Genomic DNA, 27,826 nt, shown 5'->3' with positions numbered 1-27,826 from the left:
CAAAAATTAGCCAGGCATAGTAGAGCATGCCTGTAATACCAGCTACTCGGGAGGCTGGCACAGGAGAATCACCTGAACCCAGGAGGTGGACGTTGCAGTGAGCCAAGACTGCACCACTGTACTCCAGGGTAGGCGACAAAGCAAGGCTGTCTCCAAAAAAAATAAAGAGAGAGAGAGAAGCTTTACTTTTAGTGACTGTTTAGCACATAGCAGGTTCTCAGCAAATGTTCGATGCACGAATAAGAATCAAAGATTGTTTATTATAAAAGTTACACTGAAGGGTGAAGGGTTCAAGCAACTTGCTAAGGATTACCAAAAGCAAATGTACAAAAATTTTAAACAAAACCAAACTTTTCTAACTACAGTATATACAAACTACTACAATCTCTCCATTGACTTTTTTAATACGAAAGAAAAAAGCCAGATATTATCTATATTCTAAAGCTCTCACAAAGAACTTTTTTGTTAGTCTCTTTTATATGTCTAGTAGGAAACTTAACAAAAAAGAAAAAAGGCTTTCCAAACATGTTATAACAGAAATCGCTGGTTTGGATAAAATACAGAAAATGCATCCCAGGATTACAGATGAGCTCCATAAGGCAATTCCTTTGGTGCCTGCCAAAAGCAGCCTGACTTCAGACCTTCTTTCACCTTTTCCATCTCCCTCTCCCCAACTTCATTGGCTTTCCATTAAATCACCTGGAACCCCACTTTTCTAAAAGACTGTCCCTTTTGCCTATGAAAACTAGCTACCACTTGTTTTTAGTAATAAAGCCTTTCTAAAATGCTCTACCTCATCACTCTACAGATGGTCACAACACAACTGTATGTTTCAAGTACAATCAACTTACAGATATTATCAAGAATCCCAAAATGCCATTAAGTGCTTATCACTTTAACTTTCCAAAGGTAGATTTGAATCTATCAGTGGGTGATCCTTTTTTTTAAGAACTCACAGTGATTCTAACATGAGAAACCATAATTAAGAGGTTTAAAACAATTTTATAACCACCACTGCACAAAGTAAGGGTGAACAAGTTATACTTCATGTCACAGACATGTGTTTGATGAATAACAACTCAAGTGGTGCAGGTGAATAGAGCAAAGGACACCAAAGACTTGACAGTCACCCACAAGAGAAACCAACGTCTAAGAATTCATGAAACTGGGCAAGTTATTTCCTAGGACTCGATGGTAAAGACAGAGCAGTAACCCAAATTTTCCATCTTTGAAATTTTTCATCTTTCAGTCACTATAAATAATACCTGTGTCAAAGGGGAGAGCGGCAGGCATAATCAGAAATGATAATCAGAAATGACATAGTCCTACAAAAGCAAAGGAAATACAGAGACAGTTTCTTAAAAATATGACTCGTGTACTATTGAAAACTGTATGAAGAAGAGCATGATGTAAAAATAAAAATGGGAAACCTTCCACCTAAAAAAGAGAAAAGTAAAAAAAAAAAAAAAAAAAAGACAGTCTTACTGCCCATTAAGAAAGAATATAATGGAGTCAAACAAAAGTAGACCAGGATTGGCCGGGCGCGGTGGCTCAAGCCTGTAATCCCAGCACTTTGGGAGGCCGAGACGGGCGGATCACGAGGTCAGGAGATCGAGACCATCCTGGCTAACAAGGTGAAACCCCGTCTCTACTAAAAAATACAAAAAAAACTAGCCGGGCGAGGTGGCGGGCGCCTGTAGTCCCAGCTACTCGGGAGGCTGAGGCAGGAGAATGGCGTGAACCCGGGAGGCGGAGCTTGCAGTGAGCTGAGATCCCGCCACTGCACTCCAGCCTGGGCGACAGAGCGAGACTCCGTCTCAAAAAAAAAAAAAAAAAAGTAGACCAGGATGTCTCAAAGTTCCCTTTAATTCTGTCCAACACAAAAAGCAAGAAACTTAAACCATGCATTCACCTCAAATAACCCAATTAAAAAGCAAAAATCAAACAGCAGTAGTCAAAAAACTAATCCCCTAAGTAGTGACTCCACGTGCAAAGTCCACATTGCAGGTAGGACAGTGGGCAGGGCCTCGCTGTTTCACAGTTCTCTTCCCACCCCGTGGACAGAGACTATGGTCTGCCGCCAGGAGCGGAACGTCAGATAGACCTTGGGTTTCTCGGAGACACTTCCAAAGACACATTTGCACTTCAACACAGGTTTTTCCAGAAAGCAAGCTGAAACATGGACGGGTAATTAAAATGAGAAGATGGCCACACAGATGGACATATAGTAACATAAACTGAAATGTTTAAACCACAAATGATAGCATAACTCACAACCCGTGGCACTCACAAGTCAAAGAAGCCAAATAAAGCCAGACCAACTGAATGCTAGCTAAAAAGGGCAGAACTCAGAATCAGAAGAAACAGGAAGAAGACATGCACCACAAACACAGCACTAGAAAACAGCACCCAGAGCCATACAAGTCATTCTGCTGCAGAGAAACAATAAATTGGACATCAATCCTCCTGAAAATCAACTACAGTACAAGGAGAAACAAACCGATTTCTATCAGGCTGTGTAAGTCTCAATCTGTTGGGCAACAGCCAGATTCACTTGGGAATCTCCTATTTTAAAAATATGATGAGTAATGTACTTATAGAGAGCCTACTTAGTTCACCTATGTGGGACCTCCCTATTTGGGGGATTTCAGGATAAACTTTTCTTCAAGTGAATGTCTTGTATTAGGCTGTGTGAATAGCACATAAAGCTCGGTCATGAATTAAACACATGGCATATCCAGTTCTCATGGATAAGGTTCATTAAATCAGTGAAGCATTTCACTGATTTCAGGATGACACACTTGAGTGCGAGGCTGTGAGTATTTACACCTGCAAACACCACCATTTTTCACAGCTATTCTGGTTTCTTTTCCAATTGTTCTAGAAACTTTTCCAAGAATCATGCCAGAAACTAGTAACATTCTTAAGGGTACTAATTTCAGACACATCTGAAGAACTACCTTGTAAACCCCATCTCAGCTTCTTCCGTTCCTGATTTGCTATGGCTTAAATACCTCCTCAGTATCACACAATTATCAGATGATTCTGACATATGGATTAAAAAGCACAATCACCAATTAAAAAAAAAAAAACTTACAGATTTAAGTCAATCTCTACTAAGAAATGAATGTTCAGTACTTAGGTAAAGCAAGGGTACTTGCTCCACTGGTGGTGGGGGGCAGGGGGGTGAATGCTGCCAGTAACAGCTCTTCATGGTGCACCCACCCAGAACCAAGCTCCTCTTCAAGGGCACCAAGAGCTCCTTAGAGGCCCTCGCCCAGCCTCTGACTCACGCCTATCCCTGGGCCTTAGTTCATGTGGCCCACAAGCTTTCTCTTCATAATGTCTGGGGCAAGTCTCACTTCTTCCAAGGCAGGCCCCAGAAATTAGCATTTTCTAGTGCTAGTATTATCCCAAGCCCTAGTGACAGGTTTAAGGTTTAAACAATGGGTATCTTTTCCTAAAATACTTTTGCTTTTAACAAGACTGTTTTTGGAATCCTACTTTACAGAAACAATCTGACCTATTTATGAAAAACTGGGTTGGCCTCATATTGACGTGTGTGATTTCAAACAGCCCTGCAGCCTGCTTTCAGATTCGTGTAAATACAGTTTTGACGCTGGGGAGAAGTCCTAAAAATGGAAGTGAATTATGGAAATGGGGAGACAAGGCAAGACCTGAAACATTCTTAACTGGCTCATGAACAGACTCCTGTAAAAATATACCCAAGAGCTTAGCAAATCTTACCAATGCCATCTTCCCCCCAGAGTTACCGTTCTACAGCCTACTCATTAGGAAACAGAAATCAACTCATTAACACAGAATAGAAACACCAGAGGCAACTACATCTTAAATCTCAAAGGAAAGCTGATAATGGATGTTTCTTCACCCTCCACTGACTGATCAAACCCAGTGATCGGTCAGAAAATATTACTTAGGGTCAGAAAATATTACTTAGAAAATACCACCGGGAGCCTGGTCAATCTAGAGACTGAGGAATTGCACAGAAGACATAAGCCCAAGAATGGGTGCTTGAGGACTAATTATTAACAGTGAACAGCAGTTAGATCGACAGCAGCCAAGTGAACACAGCCCAACAAACAGGGGCAGCTGCTTTTACTGAGACCTCCCTTCTCTACTGCCGCCTATGCCCATATTCCAGACACGCGCACCACATCCGTAAGAATCTACTGTCTCCCTTTCTCCTTTTCCCCTCTCCCAAATTTCTACTGGAGCGGACATTACGCCCTAAAATGGCCCAGCCTCTAGCCCAGGTTTGCTGGCTCAATAGTTACCACCTCACACCAGCCTCCTGAGACAAGACAGGGAAAACGGCCACTGGACTTGGGGATGTAGCAAGTGCTTGTTCTTGCTTTTGGCGAACATTTACTAAGCACTGACTACATGCTGAGCACTCAGGGCAGAGGGATGAGTAGGCGTTAACCTCAACACGAACTGCGGCTCAGAAAAGAAAACGTCAAGAAGAAATCATGTGACGCCAGGGCAACTGAGCCAAATCGATTTTTAAGAAATAATATACCACAGTTTACAAAAAGGGATTAAATTACCCCCAAATTAAGAAGCATCACACTTATTTGCTAAGCCAAATTTATTAAGATCACCATAAAATGCGAATTTTAAATTAGACAAAACAGTGCTTAAAGGGTATTGGGATCAAGTAGAAAGAGAATTAAGTGTCAAGAGACCCCACCAAGTGACAGGACACCTGAGAGACAGGAAGGGAACATGCAGAAGAAGATAGGCTCAGACCCAGGGCCTTGGGGCAGAAAAAGGGGGTGCCTCCAAGGCACGGCTTACCCCCAGCTGAAGTCTGTAGTGAGGTGCTAATGCAGAATCCAACAGACTCTCCACTGGGAGCATCCCCCTAAACTCTCGCCCCAGAAATCAGACTCATCTCTGACTGCCTCCAGCACAGTTCAGCAATGGGCAATGGCCATAAGTGGCACCGTCACTCTTAAGTGGTCAAAGAAGAATGAGAGACAAGAGAAATGCAGGAGAAAGGAAGAAATGAGAAAAAGAGGAGTAAAACAGAATGATGAGGAGCCCACTTACAGAAGAAAGGCATTCACTCCCTCAGCAGGTCTGGGTGCAGCCCACGTCAGCAGGTCTGGGTGCAGTCCATGTGGGCCTAGCACCCACCTACCATCCCAGGCTGGTTGGCGTTCCTACCTCTGGAGGCTGGGAAACCCAGACCCACAAGGCTAAGAATGACACCACCAGTAGAGCTTACTGTGCAGAAGGGCACCTGGGGTCCAGGGCCCTTTGTGAAAAAAGCGTACTTCCGGGCAGATGCAGCTCTGTCTGCGAAGGGCTGCATCCCTTCCCAAGGAAAGGTTGAGAATGACCTCAGGGTGAGTCACTCTCCTAAATAAAGGAAAGTCCCTTTGAAGGGTCCACAGAGACACGGAGCCTCAGAAGGAAAGACAGAGGGTCAATAGGAAGAATAAAATAAAAATACAGCTACACTATTCACAACAGCAAAGACATGAAATCAACCCACGTGCCCACCAGTGGTAGACTGGATAAAGAAAATGTGGTACGTATACACCATGGAATACTATGCATCGATAAAAAAGAATGAAATCATGTCTTTTGCAGGAACATGGATGGAACTGGAGGCCATAATCTTAATTAACACACGAACAGAAAACCAAATACTGCATGTTCCCACTTATAAGTGGGAGATAACAGTAAGGACATAAATATGGGAACACTAGACACTGTGGACTACCAGAGGGTACGGGCGTGGGTTTAAAAACTACACATCAGGTACTATGCTCACTACCTGGGTGACAGGATCCATATTCCAAACCCTAGCATCAAGCAATATTCTCACATAACAAATCTGCTCGTATATCCCCTGTATCTAAAATAAAAGTTGAAATAAAATAAAAATAAAAGTAGAGCTACTGGGAAGCTTAAAGGGGTAACACGTGTAGAGGAACAGCTTTGATCCATTTGATTTCCCTGAGAGTGCCCTTCCTTCCTTTGTCGAGAGACAGCAGCTCCACAGCCACTGTGTACCCAAGGACCACCTGGCAAGGGCCATCTGTTCCGTGGCCTGTGCCTGTTCCAGACCCAGGGTTCTCAGGGGCCTTACATGCCATTAGTGTTTGTAAAGTAACTAAACAGGCAAAATGACAGCAACACTTTAGGGCATGGGGCCTCTATGTAAAGAGCTGAATTGGACTTAGACATGCAGATACTCCAACGATAAAATTCCTCTGGCAAGAGTAACTGACAAGGCAACACTACAAGGAAAAAAACAATCATAATGACACCAGTGGGTCAGCTGACAGGAACAAAATTTTGACCAAAGGTAAAAGTTTACATTTCCCTACTAATGAGAAATAAGATCATGGAAAACTACTTACTCTTTAAATCCAGTAGGTTAAGAGGCCATTGTTTAAATCTGCCTGAAGCAATCTCAGGAAAACACTTTCCTGAGCTTGGTACAACAGAGCCTTTCTGCCCTCAAGGAAAATCGGATTCCTGAACAATTACTACCATCAGTCTCACCTCACTACCATGACATGTGGCTTCACAGAACCAAACAGCCTCTCCTGAAGCCATGCAACTCAATACCCAGGCAATCTGATTCCAATGTATTGAAGCTGGAGCTAGCCCATTCTGCTGCAGGACACTTACCAGGAGGTTGAGCCAACCTTGTCTTGTAGTATCAACATGCTCATCAAGGATATTATAGCTTATTTCCACACTACGTCCCTCACTCCTGTAATGGCTCTAAGCCCTTCTGATAAGACTGTTTTTCAGATCCTTTCTGATATAATTACCTAGCACTTTTATAAAAAATTACTAGCATTGACTCGTGCCACTGCATTCCAGCCTGGGCAACAGACAGAGACACCATCTCAAAAGAAAAGAAAAAAAATAAAATACCCTTTAGTGGTTGATGACATATAAAAACACCTTGGAAGTGACTATGCTGCCTAAATCTACATGATCATATAATATGTGCAAGCAGAACTGCACTTGCAAAGGAATATCATATGATTATTATCAAGCCAGGAGATAAAAATTATCCCTGACCAGTGCTATCAAAATAATAAGACAGGCTTTTTATTCTATCTATCCAGGGAACTGAGGGGAAAAAGTAACAAATTATACTAGCAAAGTTAAGGAAGCCACTCCTAAAATGCTTTCACATATCACACTGTGTATGTGGCATATACAATACCCATTGTAGATCTTACTCAATATGAACTCTGCCATTTTTATAGGTAAAAGAACAAAGTAAAAACTGATATCTTCAATGTTCTCAAGTGTCAGTACAAAGAATATGGGCTAGGAGAGTGTTAAATTACAAGCCATCTGTTCTGATAATTTACGACATGGAAATCTAATCTCCTTCAACACTACACAATATCTCTATGGCAACACAGTGACTTCAAATGGGAGTTTGAAGGGCCAATTGTGCCTTCAGTATGTTCACAGAGCAGGAAGCTCCTCCACGAGCCAGGATCTTCTCCTTCACGGAGCACATCCTCATCATAAAGGGACTGCATTCATTTTCTCCACTCTCTCCAGAAATGTGAATGGAATGATTCTGCAAATGGCACTTACACCTTACTCCAAATTGGCCATGATTCCATAACCCACAACTAATACTGTGCCTTGGCATAACTCAATGGTTCCTAAACCTAGCTCTGCATCTAAATTACCAGTAGAGACCAGGCATGGTGGCACACACCTGTAATCCCAGCACTTCAGGAGACCAAGACAGGCAGATGTCTTCAGTCCAGGAGTTTGAGACCTGTCTGGCCTACATGGCAAGACCCCATCTCTACAAAAAACCAGCCAGGCATAGTGGTATGCACCTGCGGTCCCAGCTACTCAGGAGGCTGAGGTGGGTGGATCACCTGAGCCCAGAAGGTGAAGGCTGCAGTGAGCCATGATCATGCCACTGAACTCCAGCCTGGGTGACAGAGTGAGAGACCATCTCAAAACAAATCACAAGTAGAGTTTTTTCAAAATACATATTCTAGGAGCTTAATCTAGAACCACTAAATCAAAATCTCTAGGGATTCTATATTTTTAAAGAAAACTTTCCAGGAAATTCTGATACAATCTGAGTTAAGGAACCACAGGCATAAATCTCAACAAGCATCTACTGCACTTCTACCTGGGGCCTCCTCTGGGCCGGCGCTGGGGTCAGAGGTCCCAGCAACTCAAACTCACAAGCAAAGGAACAATTACAACCCAAAGGAACCAGTCCAGAATCCAGTTCTCACAAGGTGCCGTGCCAACACCAACGGGCCTCAAGAGGCTAGGACAGGATGGTCAAGTGCAATTTTCCAAAGGAAAGGATGCTTGAGCTAAGTTAGGAAAGGAAGCCAGAAAGAGGAAGGAACAACAAACACAAAGAGGTACAGGTACATAGAGCATAGAACACAGAGCTGGGTGTGCGATGGGGGCTGAACAGGCCAACAGGGGCAAGAAGTCCAAGTTTCCCAGGAGGTCCGCGCAGCTACAAAAGACAGGCTGATCTACAACTAAGAAATGTGTGTTTGAGCCAGGCGCGGTGGCTCACACCTGTAATCCCAGCACTTTGGGAGGCCAAGGCAGGCAGATCACTGGAGGTCAGGAGTTCAAGACCAGCCCGGCCAACATGGTGAAACCCCATCTCTACAAAAATTAGCCGGGTGTAGTGGCACATGCCTGTAATCCCAGTTGCAAGGAGACTAAGGCAGGAGAATCACTTGAACCCAGGAGGCAGAAGGTACAGTGAGCCAAGATTACACCACTGCACTCCAGCCTGAGCAACAGAGTGAGACTCCATCTCAACAAAAATAATCAATGTGTGTTTGGGCCTCACATGTGGCCTTGGTTACAAAGTGCCATTCTAGACCATGCAAACAAAAAGAGGAGCTTCAGTGGGAGAAAGGGACAAGCAGGGAAGGAGATCTGAGAATTCTGCACTAGTCTTCACTAAATTCCTCACCTGTAACACAAGTAAATAAGTAACACGGCCGGGGGCGGTGGCTCAAGCCTGTAATCCCAGCACTTTGGGAGGCCGAGACGGGCGGATCACGAGGTCAGGAGATCGAGACCATCCTGGCTAACACAGTGAAACCCCGTCTCTACTAAAAATACAAAAACTAGCCGGGCGAGGTGGCGGGCGCCTGTAGTCCCAGCTACTCGGGAGGCTGAGGCAGGAGAATGGCGTAAACCCGGGAGGCGGAGCTTGCAGTGAGCTGAGATCCGGCCACTGCACTCCAGTCCGGGCGACAGAGCGAGACTCCGCCTCAAAAAAAAAAAAAAAAAAAAAAAAAAAAGTAACACAAGTAAAATAGGCTGTGTACCAGTAAATGTGTGATAAATGGGAGCTAATACATGATGTCTTTTTAAGAGCATCTCAAATTTCATTTTCACCTTGAGGGCAATTTCAATTAGGCAGACTTGAGCTAGTTGATCATCTTTTATAATTTTAATTTCTATATTATTCCCCAGCACATTTTTAAAAGAGGCCAAAAGAGAGAATCTGCCTAATCATCTCACCTCTTTAGACTATAAACTCCCACTGGACAGAGTATTATTTTTGTCTTCTCCAGATGTATGGCACCTGGCATGTTGACATTACTCAAGGGATAAACAGCTCATTCATTACACAGTGTCATGTATATTAAATAATGTCCATAAAGTCCTTTGAAGATGAAAACTACTTCAAGCACTAAGTAATTCTGAGCTAGGCATTTGAAACTGGGAAACAAAGATGACAGTCCAAACATCATGAAAAGGTCACCACCCGGCGGGAGGCACTGCACTAAGAGACTCTTGTTCCGACAGACTTCTGGTCCCTTTGCAGGCATTCTACACAGCAGACCAACCCCAACCTGCTCTACGTGTTCTTAATGTATATAATGGGGAGAGGGTTTCAAAACACTACAAAGAACAAAAGTCCTTAGAAGCTCATTTCTTTCAGGGACTGTGCCCAAAATAAATTTCAAAGCCACACAAATTCTTCTTTCTGCGATGTCTCTTTTTTAATTGAGCTGGAATACTCTGTATGAAGTGTCAACTCAATTCTAAAACAGGCACAATGAAAATTATTGCAACAGAGCATATGCGATTTTATGCAAATTAATGCCGGTTCTGTTTTAGAGTCTAACAACATACTCTATGTCTCGGTCTGTACGCTGGTGAGCAGAGGTGACTCCAAAATTCAAGGATATAAAGCTTGGCCAGACGCGGTGGCTCACGCCTGTAATCTCGGCAGTTTAGGAGGCCGAGGCGGGCAGATCATGAGGTCAAGAGATCGAGACCATCATGGCCAACGTGGTAAAACCCTGTCTCTACTAAAAATACAAAAATAAATGAGCTGGGCGTGGTGGCGCATGCCTGTAATCCCAGCTACTTGGGACCCTGAGGCAGGAGTATTGCTGGAAACCAGGAGGCAGAGATTGCAGTGAGCCAAGATCATGCCACTGCACTCCAGCCTGGCGACAGCAAGACTCCATCTCAAAAAAAAAGAAAAAAAAAAAAGAACATAAAGCTCACACTAGCAAAAAAACATTGACACTGACTTTTAATGTTAATATCATTTTCAGCAGAAGCATAGCAGAAAAGGTGCCTCTCCCTTCGACTTTCCCAGAATGTTTAAAAAACAATAAAAACTAAAGTATTATCAGTTTCCACTTTTTCAGTTATGCTCTTTACTATCTCAAAAGACACCAGCAGGACTGAAACAATCTATAGGGAAACAAAGTCTCTCTCTGTTTTTTTTTTTTTTTTTTTTTGACTGCAACTTCCTGAAAAGTTAACCTCGGGTTTTCCACAAAATTTCCAAATATGCCATCAAATCACAACTGAAACCTGCTCAAATCGTATCCACAGTCCCTCCTTCAAATAGGGGTGACTTCATTCTTTCTAACACCAAAAGAAGGGGGAATGGGAGTAGAAACAAATTGAGTCAAATTCCTCCATGTGAGATGCACGTCAGAGTAGGAGACACCAGCACAGGTGGATTCCGCCTCCGGCAGAACCCACTGTGCACATAGTAACCTTGTCCCTATAGCCACCTGATCTGGGGCAAGTTAAAAAACCTTTCTGAGTTCCATTTCGTGAGGTATAATGTTATCACTGCCTACTTTGTAAGGGGTAAGAAAATTAAGTGGCTTTTTGTTCTTTCTTTTTATTTATTTATTTATTTATTTAAGAGACAGGGTGTCATCATTCTGCTGCCCAGGCTAGAGTGCAGTAGCACAATCATGGCTCACTACAGCCTCAAACACCTGGGCTCAAGCAATCCTCCCACCTCAGCCTCTTGAACAGCTGAGACTACAGGCGCACGCCACCAAGCCCAGCGCATTTTTAAATTTTTGGTAGATACTGAATCTCACTATGTTGCCCAGACTGTTCTCAAACCGCTGGGCTCAAGAAATCCTCCCACCTTGGCTTCCCAAAGTGCTGGGATTACAGGAAGAAATCACTGTTTCCAGCCTCATCACTATCTAATTCCAAAACATCTCCATTGGCTCAAAAACTTTCCCCAGAACGTCTGACCTATTAGCAGTCATTCTCACTACCCCTAGTCATGACTTTTTACTCCCAGATTTTTTTTTTTTTTTGAGACTGAGTCTCGCTGTCGCCAGGCTGTAGTGCAGTGGCGTGATCTCAGCTTACTGCACCCTCCACCTCCCGGGTTCAAGCGATTCTTCTGCCTCAGCCTCCCGAGTAGCTGGGACTACAGGCGCACACCACCGCGCCCAGCTAATTTTTGTATTTTTAGTAGAGACAGGTTTCACCACGTTGGCCAGGATGGTCTCGATCTCTTGACCTCGTGATCCGCCTGCCTTGGTTCCTAAAGTGCTGGGATTACAGATGTGAGCCATAGCGCCTGGCCTACTCCCAGATTTTCTAATATCAAAAGCCTTTCTCCATTAAAATATTAATAAGCAAATTATGATTTTTTTCTTGCCAAAATGTGTAATCATAGGAAGTGTTTCTAGAAATACAGAGGCCAAATTTTCCAGAACACAATCTAACACAAGCAGGAGGATGTTTATGGGCAGTACAGAACTTAATATATGAAACTGAGACTGTCTCCCCAAGTCAGGGACTTAATATCCATGTCATCATTTAATGTAGAAAAACAAAGAACAGGCTGGGTGCAGTGGCTCAGATGTATAATCTCAGCCCTTTGGGAGACTGAGGTAGGTGGATTGCTTGAGTCCAGGAGTTCAAGAGCAGCCTAAACAACATGGCAGAACCCCATCTGTACAAAAAAAGATACAAAAATTAGCTGGGTGTGGTGGCACATGCTCCAAGTCCCAGCTACTTAGGAGGCTGAGACAGGAACTTGAGCCCAGAAGGTGGAGACTGCAGTGAGCCGAGACCATACCACTGCACTCCAGCCTGGGCAAGAACAAGACCCTGTCTCAAAGGAAAGAGAGAAAGGGAGAGACGGGGGGAGAGAGAGAGAGACAGGGAGAGACAGGGAGAGAGAGGGAGACAGGGAGAGAGAGCAAGACGGGGGGGGAGCGGGCGAGACAGAGAGAGAGAGAGAGAGAAGAAAAACACAGAACAGCAAATGAAATCATAAGATCTCACCCACCATTCCATGATTTCTGGGACTGAGTGCACATAAACTCAGTTCCCAGAAATCGCGCGCTGAGGCTGAAACATAGCTGCCTTGAATTTACTGCAGGTGGTTTCTGGGAAGAAATATTTAGTCAATGAAGGGCAGTAAGCAACAGTCTTTCAAGTCATGACTCACAGCTTACTCCAACACATGAACTCAGCTTCTTCTCCTACTTGTAGAATGCAGTGGATCCCTGAGAAAGGTCCGCCTGACCCATCCTCCTCTACACACCCATTCTCACTGGCTCACCACTTTCCTTTTTATTTCTTCTCTTTGGCAATTTGTACTTTGAGATGAAGATGACAAACTGTTTTTCCCACAACAGGTGTCCTTTTTATAAACTGTACAAAATTCATCTCCCCTTCTTTTCTGGCGACTCCTGATTTTTCAATTTTGTGCTTCGACATCACCAGAAAGTAAGCTGTTGATGGAGTCTGGCAGCTCTTTTCTTAAACATGCCCCTGGGGAACTGCAGAGCATGACTTCATCTGTTTTGTTTGGATGACTAACTGACAAGGCACTGAGCTGAACAGAAGCTGACCACTAACTGCTGATTTGAACAGTTTAAACTTGGGGGTGGAGGTTCATTTATCACCGTGGTATGGGTTAGCATTCTGAAATTAGGTTCTGCATATTGAGGACTGAGCGAGTAAGTAAAGGTACAGAGGATAAAAGGAGCCAGGATTTTCACTGTCAGAGAAGGGAATTACAAATATGGAAGAGGAAAGACTAAAATGCACTCTGCGGTACTGTACTGGAATTGGAGACACTGAGTATAAGCACATGGTTTTTATTACCGAGAGGACGTGTGCACGTGTAATTAACGTCTATGTGTATGTGTACATACACACACAAACGCGCATACACTTCTTAGCTCTGTCTACTGAGAGGCCCTAAAAGCATGACAACTCTGCAGCAATGAACACGCTTAGTGCCTAGATCGTGCTTCTAAATACCATTCTCTACTAAAATGAACCATTTCTCCAAGAGCTCCTTGGAGAAATGGCTGATCCCAGCACTGGGGCAAGGAAAGTGCAAGGTGCACCTGGAACAGTTTATTGTGCCAGAAAGTAAGAAACTGCTCCAAAAAATGATGGAGACAGGTCACAAAAGGTAAAAGAGCCAGGATGAAGGGGCTCCCATTAGCCAAATCTTAGGTAATTAGAGCATCCAACTAAATGACAGTAAAGGATTATAGCTCATCGCATAAAACAGGAATTCCTGAGGCCATACTTATATAAATAAATAAGTGGAAGAGAAGAAAAGCTCTTCCTTGCAGTACAAAGTCAACTAAATACAAAAAAGGATTACAAAGTTAGAAAAAAAGTCAACATTTCGCAACCATCATATTAACAACTGATTCAGGCGAAGATCATCAATGGATGCTACAACTAGCAAATGAAAGGAAGGAGAGGAACAGCCTTAAATTAACTCCCCACAAAATGCTAACCAATGACAAAGGTACAAATAAGGTGGAGAGACCTGCTAGTCATCACCTGAACCAAGTGATCAACGTGCACATCAGCACAGTGGGACAGTGGGTATCACATGTTCCCAGACACGATGCTCCAAAAAGGATGCAGCCTTTCTGCCAAAAATGCACGGCCTGAATCTACTCATGAGAATCAGGCAACCCAAACTTGGGGCAGTCTTTAAAATAACCACCCTGTAATTGTCAAAACTATCAGGGTAACAAGACGGACAGGCTGAGGAGATGCTCCGAATTCAAGGAAACGGAAGAGACACAACAAACTAAACGTAACATGGTCCTGAATGAGGTCCTGGACCATAATTTTTTTTAACTGCCAAAAAGGACAATCCTGAGACAATTGGTAAAAAGGTGTTCGTGATTTAGATCCTGATATTGTATCAAAACTAATTTCCTGATTATGATCACTATGTAAGAGCATGTTCTCACTCTTAGAAAATACATACTGAACCATTTAGAGGTAAGGGACATCATCGTATTTGTAACCTACTCTCAAATGGTTCAGAAACAAGGTAATATGTAAATTATCTATATGCAGAAAGAGAGACAGAGGAACACAAAGCAGAAGTGGTGAAATACTTACAACTGCGATCTGAGGCTGTTCTTGTTTCTTTGAGCATGACGAGCTCTGGTTTCTCAAAGTAAAGTTTACCCCCTCCGAAATAACTTTGGATGCAATCCACAATTAATACATGGACCAACTAAATGACCAAAAACTACACAGCAAAGGCCAGGCGCGGTGGCTCACGCCTGTAATCCCGGCACTTTGGGAGGCCGAGGCAGGCGGATCACAAGGTCAGGAGATCAAGACCAACCTGGCTAATACGGTGAAATCCCGTCTTTACAAAAAATACAAAAAAATAAGCCAGGCATGGTGGCGGGCGCCTGTAGTCCCAGCTACTCGGGAGGCTGAGGCAGGAGAATGGCGTGAACCCGGGAGGCGGAGCTTGCAGTGAGCCAAGACTGCGCCATTGCACTCCAGCCTGGGCGACAGAGGGAGACTCTGTCTCAAAAAAGTAAAAATAAAAATAAAAATAAACAGCAAAATCACAATTCAACTAAGTTAATTCGGACCTAAGCTTTGTATCACCTTTACTAGTTTAAAATAAAAGATATACTACAACAGCAGGTCAAAAGCAATCCAGGGTCTTAAAGGCCAATCCTTTTAATTCTAGAAATCTTCTAAAGGTAAGAATTACATAAAAATGTAAAAGCTTGAAAGTTTGAGAAACTCCTAGGGCAAACTAGGAGGAAGTGACTTGTAAATGTTTAGAGTGCAATCTACCTTCTGATTATACAATGTCTACCTTCAAGAGACCAGCATTTCAATCATCCTGACTGAAATATTAAAACTCCACAGTAAACGTGGAGTCACACGGAAAAACAGAGCATATTCCCAGTGTGGAAATGATGTTGGAAAACAACAGCTCAGAAGTTTTATGTGGGCATAAACCTGAGCGGGCATCCCATAAAATCATGCCATTGACTGTGAGAGGACCACATGAGGTGTGGCTGACCAGAACACAACCCACACACAGAACGGCCTAGGACACGTGCCTAAGACAGTGGGAAGGAAATGACCCTGCTTCCCCTGACTAAATATCATCTACATGCACATTTTGATGAATAACAGCAAAAAAATGAGTGGCTGCAACGAAACAGCTATATATAGTAAAACCAGGAGTGACCACACCCATTGTATAAAACCGACCCCAAAAAACAGCTCAGTGGCGCCCTCCTGCCCCTCTCACTCCCTGGCCCTGTTCCTTCCCTAAGTTAGAAAGGAAGCCCTAGTAGTGTTCTAATGTGTCACACACAACAAGGGCTGAGAAACCTCTCTCCCCGGCCAGCCTCTCCCCGCCCTTCCCGTACTCCCCACCCCCACGTTAACGGCCACGGAGATTTCCTATCCAGCGCCTGAGTCCAAGTCCAGACAGCCAAGAAAACAGAGGGCCAAGATTTCAATCAGGATTTCTCCCCAGACCGTGAGCAGGGGGAGCCTGTAAAACTCAACAGAGCCAACATGCCTGCATTGGAAAGCTGGGACTGCTAGGGTTATTTATATAAAAGGTAACATTGGTTTTAATTAGGTGAGAAGAGGAAAGGCACAGAAACTAAATTACAGGGCCCAAACCAACATGAGAAAAATACTTGCTATAGCCTGGAATCTTTCACTCAATTTTTATTTGGTGTGAGACTTGTAAATTATAGCTTTGATCCTCAACACACGAGTATACACAAATTCAACTTTCAGGATTTTAAAATGAAAATCCAGGAGGCTGTGGGATGCTGTATAGAGTAGGGGTCACATCTACTCTCTCCCTCCATTAGAGAGGGAAGGGGCATGGAGGGGGCTTTGTAATCTGCCAGCCCTGGGCTTAAATTCCAACTCAAGCCCTCACAAACAGAGTCAAATGGGGCAGGCAGGTCACTTGCCCTACCAGAAGCAGACATCCTCATCCACAACCCAGGTACGGCATTCACCTGCTGAAGGAGGGGGAGCTGCATCTATACAAGGAAAAGTACATAAAACACTCTGCACAGTGCCTGGCAAAGTACAGGCCCTCAGGTGGTAAGCCCAGTGGTGGCAGTACAGAGATAACAGTGAAGAGGAAGATTTTACCAGGGTTTCTTAGAGGACAGGATGGCACCGACAGCTTTGGGAGAAAAGGAAATAAACACAGTATCTTAAATCTCATCCTATGATATCACAAGCAGGTTACTACTTTGCAGATGCGCTTATTTTACTTTCCTATGGAACACAATTCCAAAGGTGCTATCTCATCCCCGGTGACAGGGGTCCTGGCCTCTCATGCTGCTCCCTGGCAGCTGCTGTTAAAAATTTAGAGGATAGCAAGAGTGTGGCAAGCATGGCCAGTGGCAGGCTGTTGTGAGGCTGCCATCCTACTTTCCAAAGGCTCCATGTCCACTGTGCAGGTTATCACCAAAAATCTATGTGATTTCACCTCAACCTTGCAAGGCTTTCAAAGGTGTCCAGCTCTTTGGTTCAGTGGACAGTTCCATCTCACAAACAGGCTGAACCTTATGAGAATTCAGCCTCCAGCAGAGCTGAAGCTGGACCTAATAAACAATGCCATGAGGTATGAGAGAAAGGCCTAACAATGAATCCTGCAAATTCTGCAATTAAATATTGGAAAAGTAATATGTATACCGACCAACTAACAAAATTCTGGCACTAAATGACTCTACAGTGAAGCCCCTGCCATGAAGAGCGGCTCTCCTATGGGCAACCCATCAGGATGCGCTGATCTGAATTGGCACGTGCGTAAAAAGTACAGCCTGAAACCAACAAATTAGTGCCCATTCTCCAGGTTCCTGGACCCAAGGCATATTAGGATAAGTGCAACAAAATGTAAATGGAGGTGAAGTGACTCTTAAAAAGCGTGAAATACAGCCGGGCGCAGTGGCTCACTCCTGTAATTCCAGCACTTTGGGAACCTGGAGACGGGTGGATCACAAGGTCAGGAATTCAAGACTAGCCTGGCCAAGATGGTGAAATCCCATCTCTACTAAAAATACAAAAAAACTTAGCTGGGCATGGTGGCGGGCGCCTGTAATCCCAGCTACTCGGGAGGCTGAGGCAGAGAACTGCCTGAACCCAGGAGGTAGAGGTTGCAGTGAGCCAAGACTGCACCATTGCACTCCAGCCTGGGCGACAGAGGGAGACTCCATCTCAAAAAAAACACACCAAAAAAACTGTGAAATACATCCTGCCCCTGTGCAATCTGGGTTTGTTTTTTTTGTGTGTTTTGTTTTTTTTTTTTTTTTTGAGCTAGGAATGCTCCCTTGCATGCCAGCTTTCATCACTCTGGTACTGAAAATTCAGGGCAGTGAATGCTAGGAAGAATTTCTCATAATCATGAATTTAAATTTTTTAAAAAGCTACCTACAAATGAGAAATCTATTTGTTTACTATTAGACTAATGAGGGATTTTTTTCCAGTTATTTAGATGTCAAAATATTGGGCAATTTACACTTTAGAGATTTTATTGTGTAAAGCTAGTTAGGTGGAAATATTTGTAACACTCCAGTCAAAGCATTGTTTTTCAATATCTGTGTGGTAGCTTCAGGATAAAAAATAGAGAAATTGTAGTTTTCGGTCCTTATCACTTAAAATTTAAACTAATACAGTTATCCAAAAAACAACAGAATGTTTTATGCTATTCCTGCAGGCCCTGGCGTATCTGTCATGCAGAACAAGGATGAACTAAAAAAGTAAACACAATGGCCGGGCGAGCGGTGGCTCAAGCCTGTAATCCCTGCACTTTGGGAGGCCGAGGTGGGCGGATCACAAGGTCAGGTGATGTAGACTATCTTGGCTAACATGGTGAAACCCCATCTCTACTAAAAATACAAAAAATCAGCCGAATGTGGTGGTAGGCGCCTGCAGTCACGGCTACTTGGGAGGCTGAGGCAGGAGAACGGCGTGAACCCAGGAGGTGGAGCTTGCAGTGAGCCGAGATCGTGCCACTGCACTCCATCCTGGGCAACAGAGTGAGACTCCGTCTCAAAAAAAAAAAAAAAGTAAACACAAATAAGAAAATGCAAAACTTCCAGAATGCAAATGCCAAAGAGTGCCCTCTCACAGGTATCAGTGGCGTCCTTCAATGGCAGCAGCAATAAAGAATCATTGTGAACTTGAAAAAGTGGATGGGTCAATGTCAGAGGAAGTAGAGCAACATGAATAAACAATGGGGATCAATTTATACACACACTGTTTTGACCAACATCTTAATGACTTCTCATATGCATCATTTTCAAATGACAATCTAAATAAACATTTTGCCTGAGCATTCATGTCATTTATACATGTCCTTTCATATATACTAGGAAACATGAGTTCTTTGAAAACAGATTTCAAGTATTAGTCTCCAATATATTCATTCATTCTTGCACTGAAATCACCTATTCCACAGAATTCCAAAGTGGGGCATTTTATGACTTTCCAAGAGATATACATACATACATACACACACACACACAGTATGAAAAACCAGGCACCAACAAACCCCACCTAAAAACATTTTAGGATTATACGTTTAAATTTGAATTGTGTTTTTCTCAAGTTCACGCATAGCTTTATTTTATGGTTATGAGTCTTAAAAGTAGGTGGGGCTAACACTTCACAAATTCATTTATTAATTGTCAATACTGTGAAATAGGTAGCTGTCAATTATATACCAGAATGCCTAAGAACAAAGGGCAAATGACCTCCTATAGATACTCATGTAGGAACGAAGCCCTCCAGATGAAGCTGCTTCTTTCGCACCAGGAACTGTGAGGTGCTGAAGATCATCCTGCATGGGCCACTTGTCGTCTTCGATCTGGACAGCAGCACATATCACAGGAGTGGGAAATTTTGAAGCAGCAAAAATGGTAACTGTCCATAGCTAAAGATTGTTGTCTTTTAAGTCAGCAAATTTGACGTATACACCAGATGGATTTCCAAGTTAACACGTATTACAGAATCCCAGGAACGAATCTTTATTTCCCCCTATCTATTTTCAACGTTACCCTAGACTACCCCTGGCAATTTTAAGAAGCTAGGTCCTACATAGCAAAGTATGAAAGCAAGTATTACTATCTTTCAAATCAATATAAAATCTCTCCAAGTTAACTCAATTTTGTTCAAGTTTACTTAGAGAATAATTACTTATATGAGCTTTGGCTTTTGTTGGTATCACTGGTTCTATCTGCATTTCCTCGAATACTAGTGAGGCTGAATATGTATTTTTTGGCCATTCATACTTCTTTTAATTGTTTGCCTATTTTCTTTCTAGATTGTCTTGTCTTACTTGATTTCAGGGAGCCCTTTATTAACTACATATACATAATCCTTTGATTTAATAGATTTTCTCCCAGTTTATTATTAGTCTTTTTTTAATGTCACATTTTAAAATAACATGCAGTTAAACTGTGTGTGTGTGTGTGTGTGTGTGTATGTAAAGGTCTGTGAATTTTAACATATGCAGCCGCCACAACCAGAATACAAATCAGTTCCCCATCCTTCACCTGCCTCCTGCCTCCTTGTAGCCATACTCCTCCACCCCCCCAACTCCTGGCAATCAATGACCATCTGCTTCTGTTACTACGGTTCTATCTTCTTGCCAATGTCATATAAACAAACTCATACAGCATGCAGCATTTTGAGACTGTCTTCTTTCACTCAACATTAATGGAATAGCTGTACTATAGTCTCTGATCTATCCACACCTACACAGTTTCAATGCTAACAACAACAGACAGACAGCAATGGGACCCTTGGCGTTCCCCGCAGCGAGGCAGTAATAGAGCAGCACTAACTCTCCCTCCTTTCAGGAAAGGGGGCCCACAGAGTGGCAAGGACAAATATGCTGCCGCTCACTGAAACCCCTCCCCAAGAGAAACCTCCTGCAATCCATCCCTGTCCATAGCAGGGCTACAGACTGTAAGAAAACAAGCCTGATCAACTCACGTGGACGCTGGAAAGCCAAAGTACCCTAGACCCGGAATCCAGTCTTTGGGTTCACTAAGTTTTCATGAAAGCTTTCTCTGTCAGTGTAACTGCTAAAATGCATTCATTTATGACAAAGCCCAAATAGGAAGATGCCTCCAAAACACCAGCTCTAGACTACTTTGCAATCCTCCTCCACCAGACAAGAGTAGACATGTGGCTAATTAAAGAGTCAGTAATCTAAAACTCAGGTATGTTCATCACCAAAATGAGGTTTTACATTTCCACAGCGCCTCTGCCATCAAATGGCACAGGGAGAAATCTCAGAGGTCAATGCCCTCCGCCCCCCGGCTCGTAGCCTCACTCTGGCTTGCTCTCTCTCCCCACATACAACCTTTCCCAGGGAGCAGGTGGTTAGTAATTTGGGTTTCAAGGGGCTTCCTTATGTGGAGAGGGGACAGAAAAGAGGAAATTAAGGTAACAACACAACTATTCAGTAAGCAAATCAAGTGTTTCCATGAATGAATGAGAAGTGAAAATGTGTGTTTATGCACTTGTTAACCATTAAACGTGAGAGCAAGATTCCCCATAAGCAAGACTGTCTGCACAAAAGGCTCAGTAACATCAAAAAGCTGGGAGTCCCCACTGTAGAGTCTAGCCAGGTATCTCCCTTTGAGATTTACAAACTGGCAGGGAGCTGGGCACCTTGGCAGTGAGAGCAAAGTCCTGTTCTGTGGGCACAGGGGGAGGAGACCAGGGGTCCAGCAGGAAGCCAGCAGCACACGCAGGGCCCCGCAGGCCTCTGCCCACTCCTCTGTGCTCCCTTCCCCTCAGTTCAGAGGCACAGCAATAGGAATTCCCAGAACAGCTCCCGCTGAGTAACAGCAGCCAGAATTCCTAAGTGCAAGGGTCACTGGGAAGTCTCCCTGTTCATTCCCTCTCCCAGTGGCCCACTGAACAGCACATAAGCTGAACTAGAAAAGGATGAAGAGAACCCTGTGGCTGCACATCTAACCCGCTTACCCCTTGCTCCAGCTGAAGACCCAGCCTGGTCCCTGCAGCCCATCAATTAAAATGAGGCTGAGAAGATTCAAAACACAGCATCTCCATCCACCAGGCCAACCACACCATCACCCTTGTCAGTTTGACCAAGTCGACTCAGCTGAGTACTTGGAAGAAATGGGAGGACGAGGTCAGAGCACCCACTTTCCACCAGAATACACTGGGATTCTCCCGCAAATCCAAGTCTTCACTATCCAGGGAGTTGATACTATTTCCTGTCAGTTTTTTAAAATTTTGTCAAGACAATGCACTTAAGGAAATAAAAGCCAATTCATTATAGAATTTAGGAGGAATGGGGGGTGGGGTGTTATCACTGCTTTTTGTAGTAAAACATGGCTCATCCCTATCAACATCAGTGAGTTTACCAGGCAGTAAAGTGTGGCTATTGATTAAGAATTAGACTTTTCTCTGAAATTCTGCCAAGGATATGAGATACAATTTTATTTTCTCAATAGTCAAGTAAATAAACTTAAAGTAAATATTGAATACAGCTGACTTAGATTATGACAGCTTCAAACACATCTTTCACTCACAGTTCAGAAAGAATCTCGAATTTATCATAACATTTAAAAGGTCAAAAAAGACCACTGAAATTACCTATTTTCAGCATACATTTAGGAAACATATTTAAACCACATGCTGCGTTTTGAACACCACCACCGACTTCATTTAAATCTTGGTTAATCGTTTAAATGGTGGAAATGGCTTCTTTAAATTTTCATTTGAATCTTAAATAGTTAAATTGCGAAGGGAAAAAATACAATACCCCACATCAATACGTCCGTTTACAAAGTCTCAATGAAAACTTCTTTCAATAATGACTTTACTGCACTTCTTTGATTTCTCGAAAGTCACTTATAGGAATTTTAGAAATCTCCTTGCTTTCCTCTAAAACTGACTGTGCCACCTAAAAAGAAGAAACTAACATTCACTATCAAATTACATTTCCTTCAGTTTCCGTTTTCAAAATATTGAGGGTAACAAGGACCCACTTTGTAATACAATCATTATCGGTGCTCACAACCACCAAAGCTGCCAGGCTTCTGAATACCAACAGAAGTAGCACAGCCCGCCCCGGGCCAACTACCTCAGCGGTGTTAAAGGCATAAATATAAAGAAAAGCTTCCCTCCATACACCTTGAGGAAACCATCATATCAAAACATATACAGGTATGTGTGCTTCTCCCTCACTAACAGACTTGATTTTCTTCACAGGTTCCCTGGAAGGAGCGGGGCTGCAGGAGTCCAGAATAAGGTTTAATAATGAAAGAAACCAAGCACGACAGGATGTGATGCTTCAGAATAACCACAAACCTTTATTCTCCAGATATTCATTTAACGCCAACCTAAAGAGTGCCAGGCAGGTTAAAAATAATGCATTTATGTAAGCACCCCCACCACACACACACTCTCTCGCAAGGTTAAATAGGGAGCTCTGAAAGAATGATTTATTGCCACGAGAACAGAGCCCCAAAATAGATTGGCAATAAAAATGATTGGTCCCAGTGGGGTTGAGAACTAATGTAAGCAACGTCCTGGCTACGAGAGGCGACCAGGAAACAGCACCAGGGACCAGGGCCCTGCCTCTGTCTCTACCCAAGTTCCAGTCTGGGGGACAAGTCATGAAACCTCCCTAAGGCTGAGTCCTCATCTGTAAAAATAAAATTAAAACAAGACTAGCTCATTTTTGTGGTGTTTTTTTTTTTTTTTTTGCTTTTGCATTGAAATTGGTTTTACTGTGCTGAGCTCTGTGCAAAGGAGAAAAGAGAAGTTCAAAATTCACTAACACCTGCAGAAAATCTCTTACTGCTCTTTAACACCTAAGCACCAGGACCTGACTCACATTATTACAACTCAATCCACTTGAACACTAATTGGCCTGCCTGCTTCATGCCAGGTCTATAAATAGGTGATCAGGATGGTCAAAACGAATAGGGCGTGCCAAGGTCCCGAGCAGAGAACGGAATGACAGCATAAGAAATGAGACCTTGGGTGAGGTGACCCTGGGTGGATGCTCAGCAGAGGAGAAGGGCACCAGGGCTCTGGAGCCCTGAACTACCCAAAGAAAAGCGGAGAACAAGGATTAGGCACTGAGGGCTCAGAGAAAGCCAGAGTCCACAGGCAAAGGGGAACAGCCCCAAGGTCATCTCCTGGACCCCTCTCCAGGGCAGCAGTCCTGTTCCCTGAGCCCAGCTCCAAACCCTGCCAGGTGACAGCACCTCTATGTGAGCATTTGCAGTAATAGAGAAATCACAGGACTATTCACTCTATTTCTGAACTTCCCTTAATTGTTTAAAAGTTCTATTAAAGTCTTCTCTTTCTTCATCCAACCACTGGTATTAGTTTTCAATCTGTGGCTACAAAGACAAAGTCGAATGCGGGCAACAAGAAGGAATTTAAAAAAAGAAAGAAAATCAGGCAGCCACGCAAACAGTTTCAGGGCTGAGAATGGAAAGGCAACCAATGGAAAGCCTTTGTCTAAGTCAGGTTGGCACTTTCAGTACCAGGCTCAAAAACACACCCTGATCTGTCCTCCCCAGTCAATGAGAACCTATTTTCCCATATTTCTGCGTCTTAGAAAAGAAACCCAGATTTCTGATGGATTTGACTGCATTCTTCTCAGCTTCCTTGCCTGGTCAGCTCTGACCGTTCAAACTCCACTCCCACACCCACTCATCCAACAGAATGGCCCCTCTCTGACCCCTGCTAGACATCGTTGGCCTAGATGCTAGAGCCAAGATCTAGGTCAGGGACTCAGAGCTGCCCAAAGGAGATTTCACCTTTAAAACGGCGTTCCAGGCTATCCCCGGAATGGGACGCTGCATCTGATGATACCTACTGAAGTTCTGCCCTGGCTCCTGGTTCTAAGTGAAACAACTAAAAGTTAAGTTTGTCATTTCGGAGGGCGGAAGAAAGGAACAAGCCAGTGAGCAACATTACCTGGTTCTGACCCAAACGGAACATGAACAGGAGCCCCAGCGGCGGGGTCAGCACAGGCCTAAGCAAAGCCAAGAGCAGACGACAACTCCTGGAGAGAGCCACGCCGACAGGCAGCAAGTCTTCCGTGTCTTTTAGGGAGGGCTCTTAGCAGCAGCAGAAGTGATTTTTCTACTATGCATAATAGAGATGTAAAAAAGCCTGGTCTCACAAGCACCAAAAAATCCATCTCCAACGCAGAAGAGCCTTTCTAACAGCTGTAGAGGAGCTGAATTCTGCACAGAATCTATTATTCTGTGACAGGTGGTAGAGAGAAAAAGAAGACAGGCTAGACTTTAGCTTCAGGGCATGAATGGAATACGTCCCAGTTCTGCTATTAAAAGGTAAGACGGGGCTGCTCTACCTGGCCAGTCGCACCAAAAAACAAAAAAAAAGGGGGGGGGGGTGGCTTTCTTTAGAAGGAGCTCATGTTTTCCTAACCTTTGCTTTCTGCAGGGACCTCACAAGGAGAGTGAGCACTGGGAGTAGATTAACCCCAAGCTAACACTGGACAGTCGGCTGTGTCACTCCTAGCCACAACCAATCTGCTAAAATGAATCAAAAATAACCCCGCCTAGCAAAGATCAAGACAACCAAGGGAAAACAGTACTAAACCAGGTATCTATCAGCACTGCTAACTTCTCACTCTCACCATCGCCCTCCCGCTGCAATTGCTCCTTGTGACCCGGATTGTGGAACTGATCTCACCGAATCTAGGGAGGTGATTTTCAAAGAGGCCACGGAAAAGCGTGAGCCGCCGACCTCCCGCGCGTCCCCCAGTGCAGGGCCGCTCCCCCGGCCCGTCGGTGTCCCCAGCCCTGCCGTCCTCCCCGGGGCCGCCACCAGCACCCCCGCCCGCCTCTCCAGGCCCCGACCTGGCCCGCCCTCCTCCGCTCTCCAGCGCAGAGTCTGCATCCTCCCTGCCCCGCACCCGGCCCGCTAAGGATAGCGCTCTGGGCTGCGGGCCCCGAGGCCGCCGCCGCCTCCTCCTCCTCCTGCTGCTGCTGCTCAGCCGACGAGCGAGCAGACGGGACTGGGCGCGGGGACGCGGGACACGGGGACGCGGGCCCGGCTCGCGCGGGATCTGGGCCGGGGCGGGAGGAGGCGCCGCCGCTGGGGTACCGGGGACGCCCTGTCACGCCCCCTGCGCAGCAAACCCGGCGCCCCTCCCACGGACCGGTCGCCACCGCGCCTCTCCCGAGGCCACCTCCTCCACGCCGGGGTGGACTCGGGGCCACCTGGCACTGCCTCCACCTCCACGCCACCCACGCAGTGCCCCGCGAGCCTCAGTCCCGCACCGCCCCCCCGGGGCCACGTTCCCAGCCGACCCTCCCGGGTCGTCCCCGGAGACAATGGCTCACCGCGCCTCCCGGCTTCAGCTCGGCCACCGTCCCTATTCCCTGGGCAGTGAATGCCGTGACTGCCCCGTTTCACAGAAGTGTAGACCGAGGCTGGGGAGATGACAGGCTAGCGGGCCAAAGAAACCCGGCTGCTAAAGGGATCGAGGAGGGTCCACGTACAAATCAGGCACAAACAGGCACAGATCAGAGACCAATTTCCCGTCCTGGACCGGCCCCGGCTCAGTCCGCTCGGTCTCCGGGGTAAGAGCCTCCGCCCACGCCATCTCCGCCGCCGCCTCCTCGGTCCTCCAGCGAAAGAGACAAAGAGCCGGCGCCCCAGCCCGCGAAGCCGCGGCTGCCGGGAGCGGGAGACCGGGGGATTCTGCCCTAGAACGAGGGGCGGGTGCAGGGAAGGCTAAGTGGTGGCGTTCGGGCCAAGCTGGCGCGCGCCGGGCTACGCGGGCAGCGGGACACGCGGATGTGGGGCGGGCAGTCCCGGCGCGTGGAAGCAGTGGCCCCAGGCGAGAGCGTGCGGGCCCCGACGGACGGGTGGGCACCGGCGCGTGGTGGCCGGAGCTCTGCAGCTCCGCGATGGGTCGGCCGAACGCTTGGGGCAGAGCCGCTTGGCTGGCCCGCCGCTGTTGCACTCACCGGATCGGAAGAAGGCCGCGATGTCGGCCAGGTCCTTGGCCGCCTCCTCGGCCCCCTCGCCGGCACCGCCCCCGCAGCCCGAGCCAGCCGCGCTGGCCGCCGCGGCGGGACCGGAGGACGCGGCGGGGGCGGCGGCGCCGCCGCTGCTGCCGCTCATGGCTGCGGCGGCGCCCGCGGCCGCGCCCGCCTCGGGCCCCGCGCCCCTAGCGCCGCGTGCCGCCCGCTCTGCGCCGGGCCTGGCGGCGCCGAGCACCCAGCTGCCCGCGCCCGGCGCGCGGACGCAGAGCCCCGGGGCGGCGGGGGGCGGCGGCAGCGGCTCGGCCCAAGGAGCGCGCCCACATAGACGAGGACTCCGCCCGGGAGCCGAGAGCTGGCCGAGGGGCGGGGGCGCGGAGCCACGGCCTCCGGGGCGCCGGCCGGAGCGCTGGCAGCAGTGCGCGCCGCCCGGACGCGCAGTCGCGAGGGCGGGGGCCCGTGGCCGGCGAAAGCTCCGGGATCACGGGCGCCGGCGACTGCCGCGAGCCTCCATCTTGATTTCAATGGGGAAGGAAGGAGGGGGAGGGGGAAATCACGGCCGAGGGAACCCGGGTGAAAGGAAAAGGGAGAGCAGGGAACGGAGAGGAAGGAAAAAAAAAGAGGGGCTTCGGGAATTTCCGGCGAACCTCGTCAGGGGCCGAGCGTGGGCTCGGCGGTGGGCGGAGCCTGGGGGGAGGGGCGGGAGGGGCGGTGCCGTGTCGGGCTGCCGGGAGCCTGCAGGGCCGGCAGGAGGGCTGCGGGAACGTTGGGTTTGGTTCGGTCTCCCTCACCCAGGCAGCTGCAAGCCTTGAAAGGAGCGGGAAAGCTCTGACGAGCCCGAGCGGACCTTCCCAGGCCCGGCATTGCGCCCCCCACTTGGGCTCTGGCTCCTGCACCGGAGCGCTGTCCCCTGAGCGCCGAGGCGTTTAGTCGTCTAGCCCGCAGGGCGGGGTGACGCGGGCCGGGGCGACGCGGGCCGGGGCGGGTGCCTCCCTCGTGGACGCAGCGCCGGCCCTGGCTCGGGGAGGGGGCTTCTTAATAGTTGTTGAGTGAACAGAGAGGGCCTGAAAACAGGTTATCTACTCCAGTCCTGGAGGCCACGATACTCCTACGGGTACACAGCTCTACTGTAAGATGGGATTCCTCTCGGTGTATCCCCATCTCCCAGGGGACTTTAGGCTGGTGAACCTCGGGTTCACGGCTCCTCAGTCCTTACT

The 27,826-nt window shown here is 46.3% G+C and overlaps 1 protein-coding gene across 4 annotated transcripts in view; it reads right to left on the bottom strand.

Annotated features, from left to right (window-relative positions):
- TRIO (trio Rho guanine nucleotide exchange factor) overlaps positions 1-27,135 on the bottom strand; it is a 371,755-nt gene extending 344,620 nt beyond the window's left edge. For 3 of the 4 annotated variants that reach the window (XM_033178812.1, XM_033178814.1, XM_033178813.1), the window contains exon 1: positions 26,595-26,751. In XM_033178812.1, coding sequence (XP_033034703.1) covers positions 26,595-26,751 — 157 coding nt within the window. Of the gene's footprint in view, positions 1-26,594 lie in introns of all 4 variants that reach the window. The other variant, XM_033178811.1, reaches the window with a different exon arrangement.
- Between the last annotated feature and the right edge of the window lie 691 nt (positions 27,136-27,826).

This window comes from Trachypithecus francoisi, unplaced genomic scaffold (assembly GCF_009764315.1).
Source record: "Trachypithecus francoisi isolate TF-2019V2 unplaced genomic scaffold, Tfra_2.0 Lachesis_group2, whole genome shotgun sequence".
Taxonomy (NCBI): Eukaryota; Metazoa; Chordata; class Mammalia; order Primates; family Cercopithecidae; genus Trachypithecus; species Trachypithecus francoisi.
The sequence above is the reverse complement of the archived record's forward strand: the minus strand, read 5'-3'. Positions and strand labels throughout refer to the sequence as shown.